General features: G+C 43.3%; 1 protein-coding gene across 1 annotated transcript; it reads left to right on the plus strand.

Annotated features, from left to right (window-relative positions):
• Positions 1-14369: 14369 nt before the first annotated feature.
• CTXND1 (cortexin domain containing 1) lies at positions 14370-14549 on the plus strand. The gene has a single exon (XM_026060677.1). The coding sequence runs from the start codon at positions 14370-14372 to the stop codon at positions 14547-14549; it is 180 nt and encodes a 59-aa protein (XP_025916462.1).
• The last annotated feature ends 1377 nt before the right edge of the window (positions 14550-15926 follow it).

The raw sequence follows: 15926 nt of genomic DNA on the forward strand, positions 1-15926 counted from the left end.
TACTCAGCATATCACTGTAGGGTTGCTGACCTTGGTAACCTTATGTGCATCAGATTGATTGTGAGCAGGTTCTCTAACATCCTTGCCACACTTTGTCTTCTTTAGCAACAAGCTAATAAGCATCTTTTCTAGTCTGAGTCTTGGTGTATTTATAAGAACTAAATTTTACGGCAGTCTCAGGCTRATTTCTGTTGGTGCCATCTGCCCAGAAAAGCTGCAGGTCCAGTTTGGGTTGTTGTGCAAACAAATACAGATGCTGGAATAARTCTCAGTTTGCAAAGTTCAATTTGCAAGCAGGCTTAAATACAAAGCACAGCACTGTCAGGCACAGGTCTGATTTACAGACTSTGGTACAATCTTGCAGTCTTCTGCTATTAAAACTGCTTCCTTATATCTTTGCTTAATATGTTTCCCTATGATCTTAATAAAGACTTTCATTTTATTCAGAAAAATAGAACAGATTATATGATTTTGTTTGTATACATTTAGAAGCATTAACTCTTAAACTCTGCTAAAACTTGAGGCCTGTGCATCCCCGGTACAGTTGACTCAAACAGTCCTACTCTAACTACCCAGCTCGAAGGAAAACAAAGCTCTGTCCTACCATAATCACTGCRGGCCTGCATTAGCTCCCACCCCATATACTGCACACATCTCTCACACCTTTGCATCCTGACCTGTACACATGTGCCAGAGCTCACACATTGGCTGCTTGAGGCACACAAATGTTTGGATGGTAATTTTGAACATAGACGTGAACTCTGGCTCCTCAAAGTGCTCTTATTACACGTAACTACCACCTTAAGTGGGATATCCTGAGGTCTGCCTGTTCTCTCCTCCATTCTTCTTTCAATTTCTTTTGAGAGGTCTCATTTTGTATCAGTATAGAACAAAAAGAAACTTCAAAAATCCCAGCTTTTAAATAAAAAAACCTTTTCCCCCAGCCACCCCAAACAGATAATTCCTCATGTTAATCTGTGATGACAGAGAAGACCATGGGTTTTATTATTTGTGTGAACTAACTAATGTCAGAAATACCAAAAAACTGATGAAAACCATTTACCCTCATTCACCACTCAAGAGAAGACCTATGCTGAACCATGAAGGAGTTATAAAGGCTCTTTCTCTCACTCTCCCCTTCCTCTGCCAAGAACTTGTTTTATGAAACCTAACTTTTGTTGGCATAGGGCAGAGTAGGAGTCACTTCTGAACCTAACATTGATGGAATAACACAAGGCAGAACTGCAGCTGAGCAACAGAAGGGTAAGTGCTGTTTTTGAGCCGAATGTCCTGCCTTTCCAGATGCTCCCAAGCTCAGCTGTGGCATATTGAACCTGTGGGAGATCTGGAGTCATTCCCAACCGTAACACACAGCACTAAGATATCTAGAAGACTTTGCATGGAAAACAATCCAAGGGGAAGAAAAGAACAGCCCAAAAAAGAATTTCAGATCTGYGTTTGTGCATATATAAAAATCCACCTTAGAAAAAGGCTAGTTCTTTAACAAGGTATGGCTAGAGTCCATATATCTTAACATAAAAGTATACCAAACAGGGCAAAAACACATTAGCTAATCATAACTTGCTACTTGCATGGTTTTAAAGATCATTGGCTGGATGCTTGGTACAGAGCTATGTGCCTGGAGAGGTGGTGTTCATGCAAAAGTAATTGTAGCTATCTTTTTCAGGACACATTGATTTAGGGATGTAATTATTATCTGTTAGATGCTTTCTTGTTTCTGTCCTAAAGTCAAGTGTACTGCAAGATAGCTAGCCTCTATTGCCTGCATTTGCAATTAAATAAACCTCCAAGACCACAGACATAAAATGAGTCTGTGACAATAAATAAATAAGTACCAATCAATGGTCTGGCAGAGACCCACAGGGACGCATCTTGCCTTATTGCTCACAGGACTGAGCTATTTGAGTTTAGTTTCCTTTTATGCATGAAAAGCTTTTGAGGAATCTCATTATTTTTGTGCTGAATAAGTAAATATAGAGAGAGTTATCTTAGAAGGATAAGATCAGTGACTAGTTTTAAAAATATCAGAGCTACATCACAAAGATGTAAGTAGAGATTGAAGCTGCAATTGCACCACTGAGTTCTGATGGGCCTTTAATATTTTCTTTCTTTCATTTTTTTTTTTTTAATGGGAATTTTCCAGGAGCCAGCCTGAAATCGGTAGTGATCAAGGAAACTAAGAACATAAGAAACTCATTGCTAGGTCAGACCAGTGGTCCCTCCAGCCCAGCATTCTGTCTCTGGTAGTGGCAGCAGGAGATGCTCTTTAGGGGTATCATGTAACCTGGTCGCATTTGGCAGTCCATGCCCCTTGAACTCCTCCAACATCCCCAGCTGTTGTATTAGGGAGGTTATAGGGGACACCTTTACCTAGCACTTTTACTATATATTTACAGACCTATTGTCCGTGAATTCCTCTAATCCCTTTTGAACCTGCTGGTACTGTCTCCACAATCTCCTGTGGCAACAAGTCCCAGACGGTCACTATCTGCTGYATGAAGTACTTTTTAAAATCTGTTTTAAACTGACCTCCTACTAGTTCTGTTGAATGCCCCCAAACCTCCTGTTGTGGAATATGGTGAATTCTGTGTTCACCTTAACAACCCAATCTATGATTTTGTAAAGGGCAAACATATTTCTCCTCAGCTGCCTTCTTCCCAAATTGAAGAGTCCCAGCTTCCTTAGGGACTTGTAAGGCAGCTGATAATCCCCTTGACCATTTTAGTTGTTCTAAAGAGAATTCCCTAGTGGAAAGTATTTCTTGCTCAACCAAATGGCTTGCTTTCAAGTTACAATGATCTTAGCCCACTRGAAACCAAAATAATAAAAGTAGCTGTAAATGAATGTCCAATGGTTAGGCTTGAAACGTCCAGGCACGTTCAGAAGTTAGTGTGATCTCTGCAAAGAAGAAAAGACCTTCCAAACTGCTGAGTCAGATCAGGCAAACCCTTATCACTCCCTTTACATTAGTATCACTCAAAAATGCTCCTTGCAGCTAATGGCGCATTAACAAGGTATTGGCTGTATAGAACTGTTGGATGCTGTGCCAGAAACACAATCTTTTATAAATTGAACATATACAAAGGTTCTGGCAGTCTCATTTCCAGTGACCTGCTGACAAACTACTGATMTAGCTGAAAACATGGAGATGGAATGTAATTGCATACAATCTTTTTAATCAAGGACTACATTTTCAATAATCTGCTGAAGTAACAAAGAAAACAACATCAGGCTGTAATACATGGCTGGAATCAAAGCTCCTTTCAGTACAGTCTTAATTAAAGAGCGTCTCTGACTGCATGTTTTATAGAATAATCAATGAGCTTCCAGCTGAGAAAAGGACCTTTCCTGATTTGATGAAATGGCTGCACATGTATTTACAGAGAGCATAATCAGCAAAAAAGGTGTGTAGAAACACAAATAAAACTCAGGCCCTGGGCTGCATTTGATAATACCCTGTGCCCCATTACAGATTGGCACGAGATGGAAGGAGGGAATAAAATGGCATGAATCCTCCACAACAACCCAAGCGCAAACAAAACTATGGCCAAAGCCRTCAGTAGCATAGATTCCTCAGGGCTGCCATATCACTGTCCAGCTTGCAGCAGCCCCCAGGGCTTTCTGGTGCTTGAGGACTACAGACTTTGAGGTGCTCCATGGAGCCTGCCCCAGGAGTGGGAAGGAAGAGCAGGGAAAAAGTCACTGKGTGGCTTTCCACCATTTGGACAGTCTTCAATGTCAAGCAGTTAGTTCTTGTGGGCACCAAAACTGTATTCTGCCCACCTATGCCACCAAAGCCCATTCAGAAAACAGCTAATTGCTTTGACCATTCTYAGAGACCATTTTTGATTGTTCTCTATTTTTGATTAATCATAAACTAATTCTACACCCATTCATCTAGCACTTGTCATAAATACATTCCGCAGCTAAAAGATACTGCAAGTTTAGAGGTTTTTGCCCCTCTATATAACCATATTATAGCATAACGATCTGTCTCAGAGGATAAGCAATTTTAACAGTATGTGCATGGGCTGCTTTTGCCAGCCAGCTTCAATGCTAAAGATAGTCTTGGGCACATTTGATTTATTAGTATGGATATAGCCCACATGTCCTATGAAGGACAACAGAGACCATAAACAGCTGGGACTTAGACCAGAACCCTGACTGATCCTCCATCTTCTAAGCAATAGGCCATTTATCCTTTCACCAAGCCTCGCTTAGTGACGCACAGAACTTGGAAGCTGCTGTATTTGTTATGTACCTGCAGAGCTAGAGACTAGAGTTCAATTATCCTTAAATTCTTATCAGGATCCTTCACTCCTGCCAGTGCTGTCATGGAAATGTAATGCATGTCCTGCCTCAAGGTTTTGGTTCATTTGTAATAAAAAACATCTGGCCTCTCTCTGAAGGAAAATGCAGTCCATCCTACTGGGAGACAGTTGAAAATATAGTTTATCTGGATGCCAACTGGATCCTCATCAGAAAGAAGTTTTTGTGCAGTATTAACCTACAGAACTGTACAAAAATGGGGTCTGGAAACTGGCTGATTTCCTTCAATACTGAACTCCTTTGGCTATTCCCACTGATTCCAGAAGGTGCTCCAGGTATTCAGCATTTCTGAAAATAGGCTGATATTTCTTCTCCCAATTCTTATAGTTGTAACAGAGGTACTGTTGTGTTGGGAAAGGGGGGAGGGGGGGACATGGAAAATCTAGTAATGATATTTGTACTACTTCTGCTGGCAAATTATAATCAGAATTAGATAACATGCAGCAACAAGTGAGGCTTTCCAACTGGAAAGAGTAAGTAGCAACAAGCTCCTCTGGATGTCTCGGGTAGCATAATAGCTCTGCTCCGTGAAACCACCCCAACCTAAACTCATTTCTGGCCATCTGGGGCCCCTACCTTCTCATTTTAGAACTTCAATTATTGTTTTTTTCTCTCATTCCTCATTCTAGTAAAGAGGGATAAATCTGTTTCATCGGAGTCACTTTAGCCAGTGTTTTCTAAGGTTTCCCCTTAAAGATTTTTTTTTTTTACCCTTATCCAACAACATTTCTGGCCTTTTGGGCTGTTCCTTTTTGCCAGTGATCTGGCAACAGATGCTGAACAGTATTTAATGCTGTGTCCTGAATCTCAGTCAAACCAGCATTACTACATAAGAGTATCTCTAAGTTCCACAGTTTATTCATTCAGTCTTCAGTTTCCTTCTCAAGTTTGTTTCAGATTAAGATAAGGAGTAGTTCAGCTGACATGATGCCTCTGATGAGATCACAACAAAGAAATGGGGAAATCTCACAGTAAATTACACACATAAGCACACACTACAAACGTCCATCCTTACTATCCGCAGGGGGCTAAACCAGTTCTGAAAAGAAACAGACCCAAGCACAGAAAGATGGGAGCCCAATGTATAACTTGTATCAGTTTTATTTTTGTTTTGTTTTTAACCCAAAACCAGAACTCTGGACTATAAGCTCTATTCTTGCTTATATTTACTTGATCAGAAACCATCTTTCTGAAAATTTCTGAAGCAGCTGAGAAAAGTCTGAAAAAAGCCTATAAATTGGTTAAGATTTGTAGTCACTGAGGAGTACTTGCAAGCATAAAAGCCACACCTCTCCCTATAGCAAAACTGGCTGTATAATACTTCTAGCTCAGTTTTCCCTCTGACTYGGTAAATGAGTACATTCTTAAACCAGGAGTTTCTTTCATTAGTGAGACTAACTTTTTATTTCAAACATGTCTATCATCGGTAGTTGTGCTTCAGTGGCAAGCAAGTCAGCCACGGAACAGGGCTACATCACAAGGTAGAGAGTCACGTAAAAAAAAGTTGCTGTTTTACCTCAAACTACATCTTCTGTTTTTGTAAAACATCTTCAAAGCAGAAGTGGAAAAAAAAATCTTTTTTTTTTTTCATCCTCTCAGCTTTGCTGCAGTGAAGAATTTCCACATAGCTTTGTGTATAGTTCCCCTGGCCAACAGCCAGAGTTTAATTTATAAAATGTAACTGACAGGGACCACAGGCATGTTTGTCTCCTTCCACAGGATTTAAACAGCATGGAGAGAACATAGCCCATTAAACTGAGTTCACATAATATCTATTCAGCCCTTGCAAGTCTTGGCACAGAGGCCAAATCCATCTGTTTCTCTAAGACTCCTTTATGTTTGCCGCTCACCATGATTAAAGGGGATGCACACACTGAGTGATAAGAAAAGCGGCTTCAATCTCCTTATCAAACCATGTATTGAGTGAAGAATGGTCTTGGTGCAGACAGACATTGCTTTTCAAACCCATCTATCTTTACATAGCATAGGTATTACTTTGCATTTTGCTGGCGTTGTCTATTGAAGGATTTCAATGTCTGATGAATTTATGTTCTCAAAAGCCCTCCCAGGCAGAGGTAAACCTTGCTACAAAATCACTGCAGCTCTGCTGTGCCCGCAGTAGAAATGTAAGTAGGGAACCAAAGGAAGGGTCCTGCAGTGCACACAGGAGATGCTGCTTTCCTTCCCCAGGCCTGGTGCGGGCTATTGGCTCGCACATTGCTGAGACCCTGGCCAGCTGAGAACAAGACCAGGGAGATGAGTGAGATGTAGCATAACTCCCTGGACTGGGGCCTGGGGTCTTAGGGGAGCAAGAGAAGAAAGAACATCCAGTGATCCCTCATGGACTGTAAAGCAGCCTGTAGAAAACAGCTCTGTAACCTCAGTCCTGCCTCACCTGCCTTCCTTTACCTAGTGCACGGTGCTGGGATCCTAGCTCTTCCCACCAACGTGCCCAGGAGACGACAATTTGTAAGGCAAATCAATGATTCTGCTGCGCTCGGTGTTGGTCTGAACGACAGTTTCCAGTCTCCTTCTCCTAAAAAGGCTCCTAGGTGTTCTCAGTCTCTCACTTCAGCAAGGTTTAGCCCAGGCTTATCCAAGCAAACTGAACTGTGGAAAACTAGTGAAACTTTTCTCGGCAGAGTCCAACTTTCCCTCGGTCAGCTCAGTAGCTCTGAACAGCAACTTGCTCCCAAGCACACCATTTTTTTGTTTTGTTTTTGCTTTTGCTAACAAGTAATGCCACATGCTCCTCAAGTGAAAAATGATTATTTGATTTAAGAGGAGGCTCTTAAATTGTAAGCAACCCACAGTTATTTTAAGTGCATCTTGCATCTTTTCCACAATGAAGATTGATGCTACTCTTGCGGTGGGATTATGTAAGAAGGAAGCATTTGTGCAACAGTGATTTTTAACATTTTCTTCAGATTGATGTGTTTGTTTGTTTTCATCTTTTGGGGCAACCATAAATAATGTCCTTACTCTTCAAAGGGAGTACTGACATCCAATAATTTATGACTGGTTAAAAGTAAATGTGTTGAGGGAACATTATTTATCTCTTGACCATAACTGCGTGGGCTATATTGAATGAACGAGCTCTCATAAACTAGGCTGATTCTAAAGATCTGAAGTCAATAATTAAAGCAAGTAAAGAAAAATAATGGGCTAAAACCAAATATTAAGCCTTCCTGCATGCTACAGGTGCATAGAAGTCATGCTCATAGGAAGCCTGAGTTGCTGAAATAAAGTATTGATTTTCTGCTGAAAGAACTCTAAGTATAAAGGACAATTAATTTTTAAACGAAGGTAGTAGTCAAATTATTGCCCTCCGGATATAGAAAGAAGCTCATCTGTCCATATCTACAGTATATCACTTTGTGCTCAGAGGCAGAGAGTTTTTAATCGAAACTAGATTGTTAAGAATATTACGGTATGATTAAGTGTGCGGACTCCTCTTTTATAGATTTGAACTTCAAATTGAAGGCAAGTTCATTTGAGACACAAAAATACCGTCCTGCAACAGCAGCTCCCCTTCCTTCCCGCCGGTCGCGGCCGCCCTCATCCCGAGCGGCGCGCTCGCCTCCGGGGCCCCGGCCGGGGACTCGGGGTCACCTGGGGCTCGCTCTCCTCTCCTGCCCTTGCTTCCCACGTCTCCAAGCTTTTCTCCATGTGACGCCCAGAGCCATCGTCTCGCCGCACCAAGACACCCGGACGCCGTGGCCCGGCGGATATTATTTCATGTGCGCGTGTGTAAAAAAGTAGCATCCCAAATCGGACCGAAAATCAAAATGATTCATAACTTTCAAGTGTCACCAGGTCCATTCAGCTCATTCACATTATTTTAGGTGGCYGAAATATTTTGCTTCAATTCTGGCTGTTTTCTGTTCAAAATAATATTAACCTCAAAATGATTTTGAAGCTGAAAACCGGACTGTCTTCGTAAAGGTGGCAAAATGACAGATCTGGCCAGTTTCAAAGCGTTCCCTAAATTTCTGGGGGGACAGAACGTGCTGGGACYGACACTTGCCAGTACAGCGGAGTTTTAACAAAACTTTCTGTTTTCAATCACTTTTGAAAAAAAAAAATTAAGTGGCTTTGAAATTAGCTAAAGAAGGGAGGCAGACTCCCAACCAGTGTTAATTCAGACACGGTTCATCTGTCACTATAGATTAAAAATGGGGGGGGGGGGGTTAAGAAGAAATACGCCTCTGACAACTTTGGGCTCCAACGCCGTTCTTTTTTGTACCATAAATGTCCTTCTAGGGAAGGTCTGACAAAAGTGCCTCGTGCAGGACCGTCTCCCGTTGCCTCAGGCTTCCCCGGAGCGAGTCCCCGCTGCTCGCGGCTCCGTACCACCCCCATCCTGCGCCATGGGCAATTCAGATTTTTTTTCTTTTTTTTCTTTATTGCAGAAGACGCCGGTGACAAGAGAACTGCTTCCAGGTCTGGGGCACCTGAACCYGAGTGCCGTCTCCACTCAGTTAAAGCCACGCTAACACAACTTCTTAAATATGACTCCGAGAAGGATTTTAACTGCACGATGCTGGCGTGCCTGGATGTGACAGACTTCCTGCCCCGGGCTGGAAGGTAGGGGTTTGCTTGCATATACGAAATTGTATAGTTTCCCCTTCCCCCACCCCCGTACGAAGATCTGTTATTCTGGGAAAGGAGTACAGGAGAAAAACGGACAGTTTGAAATATATCCTGTGGGCTGAGCRGAAAACCTAATTAACTAGACTATGAGCTGGTAAGGTTTAAATCAGGTCTCTGCAATGTGTGGGAGATGTTATTACCTTATATTTAAAGTGACAGCTCCAAGACTGTCAGCTCTGAAAAAACCCACATCTTTTAAAATACCTTGCTTAGATAAGAATGAACATGAAATTCAGCCACACCAGCCAGCACAAGGGTTATGCAAAACCCATAATAGAGCTTGATATTTTAAAGAGCATGCCAGCTATCTCTGTCTGCTTGTGTACATAAGAGCATTTAAAAGAAAAAAAGAAAAAAAAAAAGGAATATATCCTCTCCTCTGTGGCAATCCTTCACAAAAGGAGTGCTGGGAAGCACCAARTGAGCAGCAGAGCAAAGCTGAAATGCTCAGGAGAGATTCTTTGTTGAGGCAAGCAAGTTCTTCATCCCCAGGCCAAGCTCCCTGACCATCACTCCACGTGACTACCAGGTTTCTCACTGCACATGTGGTCAGACAAGCACAAGCAGGAGGGACCGCAGCCTCAAAACTAGGTGGTGCCAGCCTTTCTGAAGAGGTACCACCTCTGCCCAGTCCCAGCCCACTGCAGCCCGCAGTAAGCCGAGTGCACACAGCCACTTTCGGTAGCGCTCTGCACTGCCCACAACACGCCAGCACGGCTCCCGCTCCTGCCAGGTTTCACCCATGGAAATAGTAATCTCTTAAATGGCAATAATATAGCTAATCGCCACTGACCACCGAGCTCCAAAATAGCCCCCCCCCCAATGAAATACTGTACTGAGACCCTGCAAAGGCTCTGCCCGCAAACGGGGGGCTTTGGGCTGGTTTCCGGCCATCGGGCCATCGGCATTTCTGGTTGGTCCTAGGCCGTCCTGTCTAGATGCAGGAATGCGGACAGTCCTGAAGCCCTCTCTGAGAGGCTGCCTGCAGCACCTGTCTATGCTTGTAGTGGTTAGAGGGGAAGAGACATTATCCAAAGGTCTGGGGATTCACAGAAGAGCAGATACTCGTAAGACAAATAGTTTGAAACAGGGACTGCCCTTCTTCATCTGTTGGCTTTGTTTAACCAAATTAGTTTCAACAAGTCTGAAGAAATTAAAAAAATATTATCCTACAGTTGGGTGCTGACATGCTGGAAAAAGTCATTTTCTACAATTCAGCTATTCAGAGGAAACTTGATCATTCAAGTGTGAACCTTTATAATTGTTTCTGCTAATCTTCCTCCCCCGCCCCTTTCCCACATATGCTGTCAACATTGGCAGCGCTGGTAAACAAGAGCAAAGCATCCAAGCAACCAGCCACCCTCTCTAGCAGGAGCGAGGATTATTTTCAGTACCACTGGGCTGGCCTGATGGATTTCACAAGCCAGATCGGGATCTGCAAAACTGCGCTGCCAACGCACACAGCCCTGTCCCCTTGGCCGAAATAGACAGTAGGGTGTGCAGGCAGGGCCTCCTTTGGCAGGGATCTAACTCTGCTGGAGCTTATAMAACGCTTCCATACTCTTCTCCCCAGCCGGGCTGTGCTGTTGGGCACCAAGGAAAAGGGAGGTTAAGACACTGGGGGAGAAACTGGAACACTTGTTGTTGTTTCCCATTGCCCCCAGCTCCTCTGTGAGCTCTCCCTGCCTCGGTTCCCTGGCTGTGAAACACCACACTTGGCCTCACAGGGCACCATAAGCAAAATGAGCTGCTCAGACCTTACGGGGATGGCAGGCCACAAGTGCTTGGCAGACGGCCGGGAGCAGCATGTAGCTGGTGTACCCTCGTTCGCATATGTAAGCACATCATTTCCATGGAGCAGTCCCAGCCATCGGGGCTGCGAGAAGCATGGCATATTGAATATACACCTGGGACAAGGTATTCTTCTGGCAGGGGGGCAGAAGACCCTCAGCAGCAGGTTGCAACAGCAACAGCTTGTTCCTTCCCTGTCCACAGGGAGGAAACATCTCCTGCTGGTCCCCAGAGACCTGGTCTAGAACAGCAGCATGTTCCAGCAGCAATAACTCAATCTGGAGACAGCAAGCAGCCTCCAGCACAACCCCTTTCCAGGATCTGGATCTGTTCAGTGCTAATAACACTGTCTCTGCACTGCCAAGCCCACTGAAATGCAATTGCAATAACCAGCAGTGCAGAACATCACCAAATGCCTTCTGACAACTAATCCACCATGCGATTCAGATGAGCACAAGCATTAGCTTGGCACGGCCCTGTCAAGCCGGATGGACAAAGGCAAAATTTCTTCCTCTGACAACACTGGTGGACTGAGAGATTCAGGTGAGCAGTCAAGCTGTGAACTAGCAGAGCAGCTTGGAGAGCCAGGCCCTTCTGGCCAGCCAGTGTTAAGAAATACATTCTCCTTCACTAGTGACTTAATAAGCAGAAACAGCTACATCATAAAACACTATCACATTCATGGGGAGAGCAGAGGGGAGGAAGATGTGTGATTTGTACAACCTCAAGAATACAGCTGTCTGGAAAAAAAGAAAAGGTTTGTATCCCCACTGAAAATGCTGACTTTTTGGCAAAACATGTCAACTAAAACCTGAAAAAATTAGATTCAAGCTGTCACTGTAATCTTCTGTGTGAACTATAGCTCAGATGCCATGCTTCCATTCTCTTCTCTGGGTAAAGTTTTCTGCCTGGTATGTCTTTTCCATGACATGCTCTTCCCTTTCAGTAAGGGAGGAGAATGAATTATATCTCAGGAGTTTCACAGGAAACATAATCCATCCAGAGTCCTCTGGGTAGAAGTAGAAGCACAGGGCACTTGAACCACAACCCCCATGAGATYGCGTGATACCATTTTGAAGAGCGGTATTTCCAAGGGATGGATCTTGCCATGAAAACTCAGATAATTTTTTGAGCAAGTTATTAATCTTTTGTAAGAGGGTACATTTAGCTGAAAATGCAATTTTTCAAAGATCGGTACTGCTGGAAATTTCTAAGTAGTTCTGATATTCTGTGGAAGGAAACATGATGTGGAATAACAGTACATGGTACTATAGCCAGAACGTCAGGAGGGAAAAAAACAAGTCCATTCCGGTTGGTCCTTCACGAGAGTACTCCAGTCAGCACTGAGCTACATTAGTAGTTTTCACAACAAATCTTTACTTCTGCTGTACCACCTTGCTGTGTGTCCACACTTAACACTGCTTGACTTTTTGAAGTGTTCTAACCAGAGATGGCAGTGATCCCTTCAGACACCTGAGCCTGAATTAAAAACTGCCAACACTTTATTGAAGTTCCTAGAATCCACTTCTGCACATGCAAAATTCTTTGCACATGCCCAGAATTGCAGTACTGTATAATAGATGATATCTAATGGCCAGTCACTGATGCTATAGATTTCAATCCGTAGGAAATTGGGTTGCACAGTCATGTGGAGCAATCATCGTCCACTTCTTTTTCCCCGCCAGGGCAACTCTCATTTTTGTGTTTGTGTATTATGGGGCCAGAGCAATCTCCATATGCAACTCCAATAGTAAAGTCTTTTGGGGCTGAAAGTCCTCTGGTTGGTGCAGGTAAGCATTGCAAATCTGACCCCCATCCTCAGTGATTTCTTCATGAGCCTGGACTTGCTGGTCCACCCTAAGGATCTGACTGGTAAATACCTGTGGCATCTAGTTGGTTTCATTCACTTTGCCTCATCAGCTTCTCTTTCATCTCCCTGCTGCAGAACTGGCCGTTGCAGTWATTTCTGTGCTTCAGGCTAAAAAAACAAAAAACCCCAGCTATCCCTGTGCTTAAAATAGACTAGATGGCCCAACTGTTTTATACTTGTCTTGTCAGGGCCAGGAGGTGGCAAGATAGAAAAACAACTTGAAAAGGAGTTGATTATGGGACAGAGACAGAATCCCGATCTTTTTAAATAAAAGATCCCCAGTTCATCCTGACAGATACCATGATACCATAATATGGTAAAAGTTCTTAGGATGTAAGAGTTCAGGAGCCACTGGCACAGCAGTCCACAGTGGCCCAGGTATCCTGCTGGTGCAACAAGATACTTCAAGAACATGCTGCTCCAGCTAAATGCGAGTCCAGCTGGTGGCATCAGGTCACTGGAAATGCAACCAGGCAAACCTGCCTATGCAGATATATCCTATACCTGGGCTAATTCCCTCAAATCCTATACCTGAACTAATTCCCTCAATGCATTAGTGCAGTTATGGAGAGCAACTAGAACATTTGGTACCCAAGTTTCACTCAAATATCCCTGTGGTTCATCCTCCCCCATTCTCCTGTCCAGATGAAACCAGGACTGGTACTCAAATCGATTATTGCCTTTGACACAGGAAAAGATTTTTTTTTTTTTATTTCAAAGAAACATTTCATATTCTTGCTCTTTTTCAGTAGTAAGCTTCAACACTTCTACCTCCCACCCTCTCATAGGGTGTACATCAGGAAAAGTTTCCCCCATCCCCAAGCAGTGGCTCATTTTATGACTCRGGTCAGTTCCTCCCCTTTGGCATCACCATGCAAAGCAATCTGTGTTAATGAACTATCCAGAGGCGTACCTGCAGAGACAGATGGGAGCCATTCTGTGCTGAACCCATTTTGCTTATGGATTTGGATGATGAGGTCAGAAGAGACCTTCAGCTATGCAGACCTTTGCATCAAATAAAATAATCCTTGTACTGATCACAATCACCTGCACTTCTCGGGGTAATAAACCACCCACTGCAAAATGATGCAGTTCCTGGAAATCTTCTATTGCCTAGAGAAYCTAAGATCACCAGAGACTAAATGATATGAAATATAAGTATGCATAATTTTCACTCTGCTTTGTGCCAGCAAGAGGCTGTGAATGTTTGGACAGAGAGTAAATTTGGGACAGAAACAGTCTGCTCCACCATTTGTCTGGTCTTTCACACTAATAGAGGAGAGGAAATATTTTTACAATTGGAAATACTGAGACAAGAACAGTGTCTGGACCTCTTAAAAAAAAATGATGGTATTTTAAGTAGATATTGTTCATTCACCACTGTTTCTCTTTTCTTTGTTAATATTATTTTTTAATTGGCCAATATTTTAGCAATAAACACTCATGGGCTAAATGAAGAAGTCTGAGCAAAGAGAGTTCAGATTAGGGTTCTCCTGTTCCTGACTCTCTCACTTATTGGGGTTAAAACATTTCCAACAGATTTCTTCCCTCCAAGGATACATCAAGAAGAGATTTTCCTTTCCCAATTCTAGAGTTTCCCCATACTCAGGGATAGCAGTCACTTGCATCTGCCATTGTGTTTGTTTTGCAGGTGGATGATGATGTTAGGAGTAAATATAAAGCCGGATGAGGAGCAGCATAAGCAATGGAGGGACCAACTCCAGAGCCTGCGTACGTTGATGTGGACAAGGGACTGACGTTAGCATGTTTCGTCTTCCTCTGCCTTTTCTTGATTGTGATGATTATTCGCTGCGCAAAAGTCATCATGGACCCTTACAGTGCCATCCCCACGTCCACATGGGAGGAGCAGCATCTCGATGACTGAAAGGACTTCACTAGACACAGCCATAAGATGCCGCAGTCCAGGAGGCCTTTTCCCACCCGGAAGGCTAGCACACACCAAACAGCCATTTTCAGATATACAGGGCAATGGCAATATCTCTAAGAGCACATAGTTTAAATGATTGTTGCTCAACAGATCAGGATAACAGCAGGCCATTTTGGCAGCACAGCTTAATACTATGCAGCAACCCTTATTTTAATGAAAAACAGTTATGATTTTAACTCAAGTAGCACAAGAGACCGTAGGCTTTTCCTAATATAACTCTTGGTCTAGCACAGTTTGTTCTCCCCTCAGTATTTCCCACAAATCCAGGGTAACCATCAGAAGCTGGAAAAGCAACAGGAACATTTTATCTATCTTGGAAATAGATTGCTTCAGATATCCTCCTCAATCATTACATTTGTGTTTCCCGAAGGCCCCAGTTTCACAGTTTTGTATCCTAGAGCACCACTGAGTAGAAGCACTAAAGCACCCCGTCTGAGTAGGGGATGCAGGAGCAGGGTTATTCCCGACTACCTTGCTTCTGTACACACACTCCCCACCACACTGCAGTCATATTTCCAACGATCAGGATACAGAAGCACTCAGAGCACAGTTCCCAAGGGGGCCATGGGCTGTCGTTAACCCTRCCGCACCACCTTGCTCTATCCTGCTCATGAAAACTTTAGACATTTTACCATCTGCCATGGATCTGTGGATTAGCCAGCTTTTCAGACCACTTGCAGTGATTTTGCTGGCCACCAGAAGTCCATGGAACAGAGCTGGGACACCACTGGCTTCAACTACATAGAACTCGCCCTGATTTTCAAAGAGCAATTCCACATGTAACTCCATCCAGCTCTTGTTTCAGGTGCACTTCAGTGGGATCACACATGAGTACAATAACAAAGACAATAAGCAAAGACATTGTTCCTGACTTTGTCAGTCAGAAGTAGGTATTTGTCAGTTCTTAAATCTGACAGGTTCTTTAGCTTAGCAGTTTGAGTAACATACAGTAATATGCATTCTACCTCGGAGAAATTCAGCACCTTTAAAAGAATTTTTCCACAGATTTGTAAGGTGGATATCTGTACATTTCCTTTCCTCAGTTCACTAAGGCAGCCATTATGGAAAAAGGCATGAGCAAATGGGGGAGCTTCAGAAATTTGTTTTATACCTTTTGAGGAGTGGAGACTGAGGAATTCCCATTTTCTCCATTCCCCAAATTCTAAGGTCTGCCCACAGCTGCCTTTTTTAGTAACTACAGATTGGCTTAAGGCATTATAAAAAGCTGCTGAAGCAATAAGGAGCCGATCCTGCAACCATCAAAAGCATCTCAAATAGAGAAGTCTTGATAGCACACATCTGCAAGAAGGACAT

Source organism: Apteryx rowi, unplaced genomic scaffold (genome assembly GCF_003343035.1).
Source record: "Apteryx rowi isolate R43461 unplaced genomic scaffold, aptRow1 scaffold_17, whole genome shotgun sequence".
In the NCBI taxonomy this organism is placed as follows: Eukaryota; Metazoa; Chordata; class Aves; order Apterygiformes; family Apterygidae; genus Apteryx; species Apteryx rowi.